The 13,546-nt window shown below is 42.4% G+C and overlaps 1 protein-coding gene across 5 annotated transcripts in view; it reads left to right on the top strand.

Annotated features, from left to right (window-relative positions):
* Positions 1 to 13,546, top strand: part of DROSHA (drosha ribonuclease III) — a 3,547,421-nt gene that overhangs the window by 2,506,003 nt on the left and 1,027,872 nt on the right. For all 5 annotated transcript variants that reach the window (XM_044065333.1, XM_044065331.1, XM_044065329.1 and 2 more), the window contains exon 24: positions 11,472 to 11,542. In XM_044065333.1, coding sequence (XP_043921268.1) covers positions 11,472 to 11,542 — 71 coding nt within the window. The remainder of the gene's footprint in view (positions 1 to 11,471; positions 11,543 to 13,546) is intronic.

Below are 13,546 nucleotides of genomic sequence, written 5' to 3'. Positions count from 1 at the left end.
CAGCTCTGACCCCATTGGGTCTGGAGACCTTCATGACTACTACCCAACCAATACTGACTCCTTCTCTGATCCAGCATTTGGTTTCCAAGCACTCAGATCCAAGGATACCGAAGCAGTCCACATTGGATTTGAAGATCATGGTATCTTCAACTCCGGTGGCATCTCTGAGTGGACCAGCTCCGAGCACTTCAGAGCAGGATGACTCTCTGAGCTGTAATGTCGGTGCCAGATCTGGGCTGTTGGGGTCGACTCTGAAGTTGTCGTCTCTGTCCCTTGAAGCATTGGTGCTGGATAGCTCAGCTTCTACTCCTTCCTCGAGCAGTTTGACTTTGTCAAAGGGAGCCGAAGGTCCTGTATTTTTTTCTTTCAGAGACATTCTGCTTTCGAGGTAGTAGAGAGAGCTTTCTGCTCCTGTAGATAGAACGTTTTCACCCTCCTCAGCCCCAGTTGTCTTTGCATCTTCATCCTCAGCTAACTGCGCCACAGGGACAGCCGGCCCAGATAAGTCACAAGGATACCCATCAGAGTATATTGATCTCCTCTGATACTTCTCAGGAATATCCCACTAAAGAAGTTCATAGGAAGAAAAAGTGCAAGAGGATGGACTTGGACTCCCCTCAAGGGTCTGTCACAGAGGATACCAACTTCGGTGAGGGGGAAGGGTCCCCAAGATCACCACCTGATGATGTCGCCTTTGGAGACATTCTAGAAATTTTCAAGCAAATTGGTGGCTGGCCTACTGACAACCCTTCCCAAGAGAAGTCAGTATTCCTGGAGGCTTTTGGAGCTGGCCCATCTACCTCCTGGGTGACTCTGTCCACTGATGAGCTCATTGATTTGTTCTCTTGACGGGTGTGGAAGGAACCTGATTCTGTTTAGCCTATCCCCAAGAGACCAGGGAGGATCCAGGCACCACCTAAGGACAGGGAATACTGGAGCAAGAGAGTACCAGTTGATGCCATGGTTGTATCAGCAGCCACAAAGAAGGAACTAGCAGAACAAAGTTCCTCTGTCCATTACCCTAACAGGGAGTCTGGGGCACTGGACATATTCGGGAAGTGTGTATATGATGTTCTTCATTCCACATTGCTGCAGTCCTAACACTTGGGTAGTCCGCTGTCCCAGTCGGCCCGAATACCAAAGTATATGGCTGACGTCGGTCACGGCGCATTAGTCTGACGTCAGGACGTCAGGGTACAAATGCGCATGACCGACGTCATATCCTCAGTCTTTTTTGCCGCATGGTCCGATGCAGAAGCAGTTTTGCGAGTGCAGGTTGGCGTTCTGAAATTTTCTGAAGTCGGAGTTTCAGACCGAATCAAAGTTGGCTAAGTACCCCGTTGGGGAATATTTTGTTTTTTTCTTGCCTCAGTATTTAACCGGATGTCAGAAAAAGTGAATAACTGTATTTCTTGTGGGAAACAGATACCTCATAGGGATTACCATACCTTGTGTATACCTTGTTTAGGGCCTGAGCACGACGTTGTTGGATGTCGCTCTTGTGCTAGATTTAACAAACGCACTATAAAGAGAAGATTAGACTGTGCCAGGTTAGTTTTTGGGAAGCGTTGTGATTATAGAATGCCGTCGGATACTCCGACGCCCGCTTCGTCCAAAAAGCGCAAGGACAAAGCAGCAAAGCCTAGGTTGGAAGAACCGTCAGTCCCGGACGTCGGTTCTTTAGAAGGCTCAGTGGAGCCGGTGGTTCTGCCTGAAGTTTCTTTGGAGTCTCAGGGAGAGACTTTACTGTTACAAGATGTGTCCTCTCAGGAGGTAGGCCAGGCTGAAGGGGCTTCTCAGGTGGCTGTTCTCCCTCTCTTCCTAAGGTGGTTAGGCCCTCCCTTCTGTTTCCAAGGCTTCTTTGAGAGGCAGGCCAGGTTTAGCTTCAGTGGGGGTCTCTCCTAGTTCTTCAGGATCTTTGCCTAATAAACATATGCTTAAAATGGCAGAAGATTTGATTACTATGATTAGAGGTTCTATGCCCCCTCCTGATAAGAGGCCTAGGGTGGAACCTGAGCTTGAGAGTTTTGAGCAGTGTTCGAGGCTTCTGAGTCTTCGGTTGAAGACTTGCAGGAGTATCCTCCTTATTCTGATTCTGATGTGGATGATTCTACTCCTTCGGCTTCTCCTCCTGAGGATTTTCTTTTTCAGAGACTCTTCATTCCATGAGGGAGCATTTTAAATGGGAAGGTCAAGATTTCTCTGATTCCAGGAAGAGGCTTAGGGAATTTTGGTTTTTACCCCAGCATAGGCCTTTAGCTATACCTCCTGTTCTGGATGTGGTGGAAGATGTTTTTGCAGAGGCTTCCCTGAACCCTGATTCTTTGCCTCCTGCCCCAGTTAAACCAGACAGGTATTATAGGGTGCCTGAAGCTCATAAGTATCTTTTTAAGAGTCCTAGGGCAGACCCAGAAACTGTTTCTCAGGGACCTAAAGGTGTTAAGGCTTCTGTTGTTAAAAATCCTGTTCCTCCTGATAAAGAGGCAAGGGCTTTGGATAGATGGGGAAAGAAGGTGTATACTTCTTCCACTTTAGCCATGAGGGCTTTGAATTGTCAGTTCCACATGTTAAAATATCAAAATTATCTCCTTTCACAGTTGAAGTCTAAGGTAGATGCTCTGGCGGAAGGTATTGAGTGTAAAGAGTTGCAGGATTTAGTTCATGTGTCTGAACAGGTGGGTAAGCATTCCTTGCAATGTGGTTTTGATGCTGTGCAGGCCTCTTTGAGGGTGGCTGCCACTGGTTCTGTTCTTCGTAGGCACGCCTGGCTGCGGGATCAGAATTTAGCTGAGCATGTTAAGACAAGGATTTTGGATGCTCCATTACAGTCTGTCGTGTTGTTTGGTTCGCCTGTGGAAGCAGTTTTAAAGAAAATGGAGGACAAGGCTAAGTCTATGCAGACTGTTAAAGACTTTTTACAGGTTCAGCCTCCGAAGTTTAGTAGAAATTGGCCTACTAAGGGGTGGACATATCCTGCTTATGATTCCCAGTCTAGGGGTAGGTCTAGACGTGGTAGGGGCAGAGCTCAAGGTTCTTTAGGCCTAGAACGGGAGTTCACCTGCTCAGTCTTCTGGTGAGGGCAGGGTCAGTCCTTTCGTAAACAGACCCAATGACCTGCCTTTTCAGCTGCCAGTGCTTTCTCGTCTGGCAGCACCTTTGGGAGGAAGGCTGGCACTTTTCAAAGAAAATTGGAGTTTAATTACCCAAGACAGATGGGTATTGGATATCATTCACCACGGTTACAGGTTTTATTTCCATACCTTGCCTCCTTTCAAAGGCATGCCAGACATTCCTCCGCTACAAAGAAAAGAGGCTCACAAGCAAATTTCTCTGTTACTCCAAATAGGGGCCATTCAGCCGGTTCCTGTGCCAGAAAAGGGCCTAGGATTTTATTCTCGCCTGTTCCTAGTACCAAAGAAGGGGAACACGTGGAGACCAATTTTGGATTTATCTATCCTCAACACTTATCTGGACATTCCCAAGTTCAAAATGTTGACGTTACAACAGCTTTTACCTCTGCTGGGCAAAGATCACTGGATGGTAACTTTAGATCTCAAGGAGGCTTACCTTCATGTACCTATCAGACTACGTTGCAGGAAGTATCTGCGTTTTCGAGCTGGGAATTCCCATTATCAGTTCTCTGCATTGCCCTTTGGCTTATCTACTGCGCCCAGAGTATTTACAAAGGTTCTGGCTCCAGTGATAGCTTACTTCAGGCTAAAAGGAATACAAATCTATCCTTACTTGGACGACTGCCTGATTCTGGCTCAAGAAAAGGAAGACCTTTACAGCATTTGGAATATGTGATAGCAGTGCTAAGATGCCTGGGGTATTCTGTGAACGAAATAAAGTCCAGTCTAGTACCCACTCAAGACATGTGCTTTCTGGGTGTGAGACTGAATACAGCAACCCAGATGGCCTTTTAACCCCGGACAAACAAAAGAATCTTTCCCTTTACTTCCATCAACTATCTCTTCAGTCCGGGCTGACTGCAAGGACAGTCCTTCAAGCCTTAGGGTTCATGGCATCTTGTATTCTGGTGCTTCCCAATGCCAAACTGCATATGAGGAAGCTGCAATGGTATCTCAAAATGTATGGACACAGCACTGCCAGGATTTGGACACTGTCATTCAAATAATACCTTGCATTCAAAAGGAATTTTTGTGGTGGGCTCAGGAATGTCACCTAAACAAGGGACTCTCTGTGACCCGGCCAGAGGCGAGTCAGATTCTAACGACAGATGCCTCAGACATAGCTTGGGGAGCTCATCTGAATGGAAAGTGGGTACAAGACAAGTGGCCTGCCAGACTACAGCATCTACATATCAACATGAAGGAGATGTTAGCAGTCCAGTTTGCATTAATGGCTTTCAAGGAGTTACTTCTTCCAGGGCAGGTGGTGATTCTAACAGACAACACAACTGTCATGTGGTACATCAACAAACAAGGGGGAACACATTCTTACCCTCTATGCAGGCAAGCAATGATTTTATGGGAGACTGCGCTCAGCTTGCAACTGACTCTTCAGGCAAGGTTTCTGCCGGGAGCACAGAACTCCTTAGCAGATGTGTTAAGCAGGCAAATCATGGATCCCCACGAGTGGAAACTGGATCTTCATGTATTTCGGAAATTGACAGTGTCATGGGGAACTCCAGACATAGATCTGTTTGCTTCTCCACTAAACCACCAGCTGCCAAAGTTTTGCACGAAAAGGTTTCATCACACAGCTTGGAAGGTGGATGCTCTTTCTTTCAGTTGGAAAAATCTTCATGTGTATGCCTTTCCACCTCTGCCTCTTCTTCCAAAGGAACTCCTAAAGGTCAAACAAGACAAGCCAAGGATGATTTTAATAGCTCCAGATTGTCCTCGGCAACACAGGTACCCATTACTGAGGAGTCTGGTAAGGAAGCCTCCATGGCCTTTACCTTTGATTCCGCACCTATTGTCTCAGAGGGACGGTCATCTACTCAATGTCAAGCTTCACTCTCTTCATCTAACAGCCTGGCATATTCTGTTTTGAAACATAGCAGGTCTCAACTTCCTCAACAAGTTTTGAATGTGATTATGGAAGCCAGAAGACCTAGTACAAGGAAAGTGTACGAGAAAAATGGAAGAGATTTTTATTTTGGAGTGCAGCAAAGAATTTGGAGGTTTCTGAGCCTAATTTGAGTGTGGCTCTTCAATATCTTACTGAGTTATTGGACAAAGGTTTGTCTTTCTCTTCCATAAAGATTCATGCTGCAGCAATTTCAGCTCACTATGATTGTGACCCACCATTGTTTTCTCATCCTTTGTTCAAGCAATTTCTTAGAGGGGCAAAGAATATAAGACCCCCATGAGAGCTCCTACTCCTGCTTGGGATCTCAATTTTGTGTTGGAGAAACTTACTCTACAACCTTTTGAGCCTCGGCTACTGCTGAATTGAAATACTTGTCATGGAAGACTGCTTTTTTGTTGGCCATTACTTCTGCAAGAAGGGTTTCTGAATTGCAGGCCCTTATGGCGGTTGAGCCTTTTTGATTTTCCATAAGGATAAGGTATCATTACGTACTAATCCTTCCTTTATGCCTAAGGTGGTTTCTAGTGTGGCTTTAAACCAAACTATTCATTTGCCTACTTTCTATGCAGATCCCCAAAATAAGGGGGAAAAGATTTTGCACACTTTAGATGCACACAGGCAGTTGCGTTATTATTTAAGCAGGACTAAGGATTTTAGGCAGTCTCAGCAGTTGTTTGTTTCTTTTGCTTTGAGTTCTCAGGGCAAGCCTGTGTCAAAACAAACTATTTCTAAGTGGATTGGGTTTTGCATTGCATTTTGTTATTCCCATCATGGCAAGGAGATTCCAGCTGGGATTAGGCCTCATTCCACTAGGGCTACTGCCACTTCAACAGCATTTCTAAGGGGTGGCAACTAAGGATATTTTGGAGGCAGCTACTTGGAGTTCAGTGCATACTTTCTCTAAGCATTACCACCTTCCTCTCTACTCTAAATCTAGGGCTGGTTTTGCCACGGCTATTTTGCAGGGCATGTTGACAGCTCTTTCTTCTTTATGATTTGCCAGCCTCCCTTACCTCTGCTTTGGGATTCTACCCAAGTGTTAGGACTGCAGCAATGTGGAATGAAGAACATAGTACAGTTTTGTACCTACCATAAATGTAGATGTTCGAAGTTCCACATTGCTGCAGTCCAATTTACCCTCCCTCCTTCCCCTCTGTGTTTAGGGGTGGTTGTGTGGGTGGGGTTATACTTTTGTAAATCTGTATATATTGTATATATATTTGGTGCAGGAGTGTTTGGTGTTTTTTGGTTTTGGCCTTATCTTTTAGGGTCTTCTGACATCTGGGGCAAGAAAAGACTGAGGATATGACGTCGGTCATGCGCATTTGTACCCTGACGTCCTGACGTCAGACTAATGCGCCGTGACCGACGTCAGCCATATACTTTGGTATTCGGGCCGACTGGGACAGCGGACTACCCAAGTGTTAGGACTGCAGCAATGTGGAACTTCGAACATCTACATTTATGGTAGGTACAAAACTGTACTTTTTAGTGACCTTTGCACTTTGGTGACTGAATTATTTGGCATACTTCACTAGACTCCAGAGGGATTTGATTAGAGAACTTATCAAATCCCTTTCTGGGACCATTACTTCTGAGGCAGAGAGCTCAACTGCCTCATAGTTGGCTACCCTACAATCTGTTTTAAACTTATCCATGAGGCATGTCTCCCACACAGCTGAAAGTACCTCAGGAGTGGCAGGGTCAGGCATTTCCATTAGGAGACATCTCTGGGTGCACATCTGAGATTTTGCTGAGCCCTTCAAGCTTTCCTTCGTCAATGCTCCCTTTGATGGAAGTTCTTTTATTTGGCCCCAAAGTAAAAGACACACTGTCTGGGTGTGAACAGGAAGGTAAAACCCTGTCTGCTGTGAGCATTCATTTTTTGACTCCTCAAAGGACCTTTTTTAGGAACAAATGAGGTAGTCGGAATATGTGGTTCAGAATGTCCCAGGGTCCTTTCCAAGATCCATGTGGAGATGGTTCACTCAGGGGCAGAGGGGAGAATTCTAATGGAAGACGCTGCCCATGCAGTAGAGGTGGTCCACAGAACCAGGGATCTAGAGATACATTCTCTGACAGATCCTACCAGTGCTCCTGAAAGGAGGCCAAACTGTTGGGAGTCATTTATTGCTGCACCAGAGAACCTGGCTAGCAATTGCAGAAAATTCATGGGTGCAGAAAATTATTACCAGAGGTTATGTAAGACCCTTTTCCCTACCACCCCCTTTGACAGTAAACAAAATCCTCAGTGTTCCACCCAATCAGAGGGAAGCAGCAGCATTTGAAATAAACAAGCTGCTAGACAAAAGAGTCATCCCAGAGGTCCTCCCAAACCAGAGAGAGCCCCGAGCTTAAGATTGTTTTTTAGTGCCGAAGAAAACAGGGATACTTGAGACAAAGTTTGGATCTCAGCATTCTGAACAAGTCACTCTAGTACACCAAGTTCAGAATGGTCTCAGTTCAGTCCATTCTGCCCTTTCTGTACAAGGGCGATTGGATGTGCTTGATAAATCTACAAGATGCATACTGTCATATCTAAATGAACAGGTGCTCCAGAAGGTACCTATGCTTCCATCTGGGAGTCATTCATTACCAATTCAGAGCTCTGCCCTTTGGTCTCAGTACAGCCCTCAGGGTGTTCACCAAATATATTTGGACGACTGGCTCATAACCGCTCTGACCAGGCATCATCTAATCAAAGCACAAGATTATGTACTCCATTTATGCTGTCACCTGGGAATTACCATAAATTACAAGAAATCTCAACTCGATCCAACTCAAACATTGGAGTTCATTGGAGTATTGTTTAATATGGTGCCTGACAGCCTGCCTCCCTCTGTCAAGGATTTAAACTATTTGATTCCAGGTCAAGAAGATCATTCAAAGTTCTTCTCTTTCAGCTTGACTGATCCTCCAAGTATTGGGGTCAGTGTCTGCCGCAGTAATTTTGGTCCACTACCAAGGTATCACATGAGAATTTTTCATTGGACTCTAGTGACTCAGTGGTCCATTCTTCACCATGCTTTATCCACCCAGATCAAGATAACTCAAGGCTGCAAGAATTACCCCTATGATGGATATACGCCAATCAGATGATGTAAGGTCATCCCTTTCTTCTCCCTTAGCCCAAGGCCATAGTTACCATGGATACTTCCCAGATGAGGTAGTAGGGAAATTCTTGGGAATGACATTCCAAGGCACATAGTCCCCCGAAGAGGATAACACGCATACAGATGTCCTGGAAATGAGAGGTGTCCTCCTAGCGTTACTGGCTTTTCAACACTCTCTTTGCTGGCTTTTCAACACTCTCTTCACTTTGGAACTATTGCAATTCAGACAGACAATACATCAGTGGTCTGGTACTTTAGCAAACAAGGAAGAACCAAACCTTAGCCAGTGTGTCAAGAAGTTGTGAGAGTGCGGCAGTGAGTGATCTCATCCAATCAGTTTCTGATAGCAAAGCATATTCTGGAGAAATCCAGTGTGATAGCAGAAGTTAAGCAGGTCCATTATATTGTCTCACGATTGGTCACTCAACATGAAAGTTGCGGAAAAGATTTTCTGTCGATGGGGCCAACCTTGCTGCAACTTCTTTGCATCTCCCCTCAACAACAAGTGCAGCAGGTTCTTTGCCCTGATCTCCCTGCCGGGGGTTAACATCGAGGGATGCTCTTCTCCACGATTGGCCCTTTCGTCTCCTGTACACCTACCCCCCAGTACCTCTAATCACCAAATTTCTTCAGTAAGTATTATGATTGACGAGAATAGTTGTCCTCATTGCCCCTTATTGGCCTTGTCAGACTTTGTTTCCTTTTCTTTGGCCTCATCTACTTTGCCAGCCATGGATTCTGGATCTAATTCCAGATGTTCTGTCTTACTTGGCAAACATGATACACCTGGACATTCTAGGCCTAAAGCTGACCATGTGGTTTCTCCACTTCCATTGATAGCTAGACAGCTCAGGCTGTCCTCCACTATCAGCCATATTCTTTTGTCTTTCCATAAAGCTTCCATTAGGAAAATTTACTGAAGTGAACTGAAAGGAGTTGTATTCTGTGCACAGTAAAAAAGACATTGATCCCCTTTTTTTAGCACCAGTACCTAAAGTTCTTGAGTTTTTAGCTGCAGTTTTCAGTGAAGGTGCTAGCTCTCCAGCTGTTAAAGTACAACTAGCTGAAATTTCTAATTTTCACATAAGAGTAAATAATTAATCTTTAGTCTCTAATAAACTTTGTAAGGCCTTTATAAGGTGAACCTTTCTTCTTAAACCCCCCTTTAAAGATCCCACTCACCTGTGGGATTTAAATATTGTTTTACAGTCATTGACACTATCCTCTCTTGAACCATCAGCTAAGTGTGAATTAAAATTCTTACAATGGAAGACTATCTTTTTAGTGCCATTACTTCTGCTAGAAGAGTCTCAGAACTTAAAATAAAGAGGCTTAGAAGATAGGACTTAATTTTTCTTCAGGATAGGGTATCCTTACAAACCAATCCATCCTTTCTTCCAAAAGTGGCATCAGAATCCAATATCAAACTATCAACCTTCCAGTTTTCAAACAAAGGAGAGTTATGTGTTGCACCTGTTGAATGTTCACAGGCAAGTTACATTTATCTACACACGACAAAAAAATTCAGAAAATCAGAACGATTATTTGTCTCCTTTTCTGATTCAAAATAAGGCAAAGCAGTTTCTGAAGTGACTTTAGCTGAATGGCTGACTGATTGTATTACCTTTGTTTACAAAAAAAAAGTGGGTGTATCTTTACCCAAACCACCAAAATCTCATTCCATCAGGTCTATGGCAACTTCTTCATCCTTTTTATCTAGATCTTCATTGGACAATATGTCTGCAGCCCAACTTGGGCTAATCCTCTTACCATTATTACACATTGCAAATTGGATCTGGTCTCTGGAGCGGTGCTCAGGAATATCCTTCCTTAGAGTCCTTCTGGGATTTAAGTAGTTGGGGACTCGCTCTTTTGTTGAGTAACAAAAGAAAATGACATCATCAGATAAAAAATGTATGTGCTCACCATAACGTTCCATCTGTGTTGTCTAATTTTCATTGGTCCTCAACTGCCCTCCCTCTAACCCCCTACCAGTTTGACTTTTGGAAAGATTGGAAGATGCTGAAGGAACCATTGTTCCTTTATTTGAGCTCCAGATGCTGTTATTGCATCTTCTTTTTGTTTTAAAGCTTCAAAGGGCAGCAGACAAGATCTGAGGCATGTTAGGGGACTAGTACATTGTGGGTAATGGAGGAGCTTGAGAGTTTGTGTTCCAGCTGGAAAAAGCAGCCAAGTTGGATCTGAGGATCAGATCCAAACCCATTTGTTGAGAAAGAATGAAAATGGACAACACATATGGAACATTATGGTGAGTACATCACTTTTTTTATTAAGCGAAAACAAGACATGAGCACTTTCGCCCTTGTCAAAGCTTTATCAGATCTCCGTTATACCATAAGTAACAAGTAATATATACTTTTCTATTTTCTATATAAAAAAACAGTGTAAATTGCAATAATGGCATTAATACAAGAGCACTTAAACAGATCACATTCTATGACAGAAACATAGTTTGCATTTTTATTGTGATTGGGGCTGTTTACTCCTTATTTAAGTCAAGTACAAAGTCACTGTGTATCTGGCTGTTGATCAGTGTGTCAAAAAACAGTGAAAGCATCTTGGTCTGCATTATTGTTATATTACTACATTATGTAATAAAACAGATGGTAGTGAGACTAAACTCCGTGTGAAATCCTGTTCTTTTTTGGGGTCTGATAACCACCACGTTCTTCCTCTCTCAGATCACAGGGAGTGCTCATCTCTTGTTTTTACTTAACAAATCATGGGTTTTAACAAGCAATACCAGCTTGAATCCTGTTTTATTTTTAGTAAGAATGCAAAGTGATTGTTGACATCGATCTTGCATTAGAATTTACAGTAACAGTCTGTTTTAGTAATCTGTATGCTATCATTCCTATACAACTAGTTTTCCTTTTGATATGTATATGTATATATACATAAACACACACACATTTATATTTCCACACATACAGACATAAGTTGCCACGGTGGGCAGTTTTATGTTCATGTCACTTGTCAAGAATTGGATTTCCATGTATTGATATTTTTGCCTTTATGAAGAATATTCAAAGTGGTCTTACCATGATATTCTTAATAATGACATACTGTTGGGTACTGTGACTGACAATTCATTTTGCTGACGTTAAATTCAGCCAGATAAAGTACAATGTACCTATTAAACTTCTCAGACTGTAACATACATTTTTTCATGTTTTGCTACTTCAACTCATGATTTGCTGTAGGTTACACATTACATAACAAATGCAACATGCTTCACTTATTGCATTACTTTTCTTATGAACCTCATCTGTCTTGTAGGAGCTGTATATTTGGAAGGTGGTCTAGAAGAAGCTAAGATGTTGTTTGGACGCCTTTTATTTAACAATGAGGTAATTCATTCAATGTCTACTTTTCTGCTTGATTTCTTTCCTTAGCCATTATTTAACCTGCATTTTCCCTTGACTTTTTAAAACACCATTATAAAATTTCTGCAAAGTGACTTACAGAAAGTGATAAAACAGTTTCCTTCTAATATGCTAGTGTATTCTGAATAGTTTAACTGACCGTATTAAATGAAGTGATGTGAGGCACACTGGAATGTCTTTTTATTTTTATTTATTCGATGGTCAGTTGTGAATGACTGACTGGTCCAGAGGCTATTTGCAGCCACTGCCTGGACACAGTGGCATTACATTAACAGTATGTACCGATGATCAGGTACATAGATTCATTGGGAACACAGTGGAAGCATTAGATTACAGTTGTAATAGAAATCTACTTAAAAGAAAAGGTAAAGCATGCATTCTGCACTATTTGCTGTATCTCATGTAATGCATATATATAAATTATTTGAGTTTTGTTTACATGTGACAGTTAATAAATGATCATCTTTCCCCTGTTTTAGAGAAAGTGTATCTTTTGCATCTGTACATGTGACAGTTAATATGTATTATACAATGACTCCCTATTACTATTCGAAAAAGTGCACGCTGATTGGCCCAGCCCAACCAGCATGGCCATTGTAAATCCCACAATATACCAAAGGAAAAAGGTCTGATCGCCCAGACTTTTTTCCGTTGGTATACAGTACCCCAAAACCTCTTTTTTTTTTTTTTTTTTTTTTTTTTTAACAATTAAAAAAAAAAAGAGAGAGAAAACGGAGCAACAGAGACTTCCTTTTCTTTCGTTTCAAAGCATTGATGTACTGGGTATGCGTGGGAATGCAAGTCCCATATGCATGCGCAGTACATCAAAACGAAGAAGCAGTGTACCACAACCGGCGGAAGAACAGTAATCCGCCGTTATACAAAGACATTATTTAAGAAACATAAGTAATTTTTTCTTAAATAATGTCATTGTATAATAGCAATAACCAACTCCGTGGTTGTGGTATATTGAAGATTTACCCACGGTTGCCTTTGTTTAATCACTCGGGCTTCGCCCTCATGATTAAACCACACCAACTGTGGGTAAATCTTCAATATACCACACCATGTTGTCAGTTATTGCATTAGTAACAGCTTTCCTTCTTTCTAACTTCTGCACTTCTCATTCCTTTGCGATGTCACTATGTAAGTGACAGGGTAATGAACTGATCAAAGACTGCTTTTAGAGCTTATTAACAGTTGTCTTACACTGATAGACCATACTTTTATATTGTTAGAAAAAAAAATTATACACTGTAGTCTTATACTTGCAGACCACATTCTTATTTTGGTAGGGGAAAAATCATTACAGTCTCCTTACTTGTACCAACACAGTTTTCTTAGACTCAGATACATATAACATTGTCAGTTTCTAAAATGGCTTCAGGAACCTTTACAGTCTTAGCCACTTTATTCTGCAGTTAAGAAATTGGCATTGGTAGTTAAGGCCAGCAGAGGGCAGTAGACACTCATGAATCAAACACATATTTATGACCTTCTTAAGTTTTCAGCTGGCAAGGTTAAGACAGCATTTTATCCTACCTGTCCCTACCCCCCAATGAGAAGCATCTGCATGGTTAACAAATAGGAAATGAACATTATGATCATCCTAAAACTCCAGAAGGACACTGCATCCCAAATCAGAACAAATATAATAATAATCGTAATAGTAATAACAGTAATTATAATAGAGATCTGCTCAGTGTTTTGTGAGCAGTCTACATTTTCACTTTCTTTGAAAACAACCTTCATGAGCTTGTGACAATGCATCCTTTTATTACAGTATGGTGGTTCTGCGGTAGCGTTGTCGCCTCACAGTAAGACGTCCTGTTCGATTCTCAGCTAGAGTGTCTTCTGTGTGGAGACATGCGTGAATAGGCGTACCTTCGTTGAAGGTTGTACATCAGGGCCGGCAACTCGGCAAGTAAAAATCTACTGCCAATTGTTAGCGGACCGGAGTTACGCTGT

The sequence above is a fragment of the Protopterus annectens genome, chromosome 3.part0, assembly GCF_019279795.1.
Source record: "Protopterus annectens isolate FY-2018-M chromosome 3.part0, PAN1.0, whole genome shotgun sequence".
NCBI classification, from domain to species: domain Eukaryota; kingdom Metazoa; phylum Chordata; order Ceratodontiformes; family Protopteridae; genus Protopterus; species Protopterus annectens.
The sequence above is the reverse complement of the archived record's forward strand: the minus strand, read 5'-3'. Positions and strand labels throughout refer to the sequence as shown.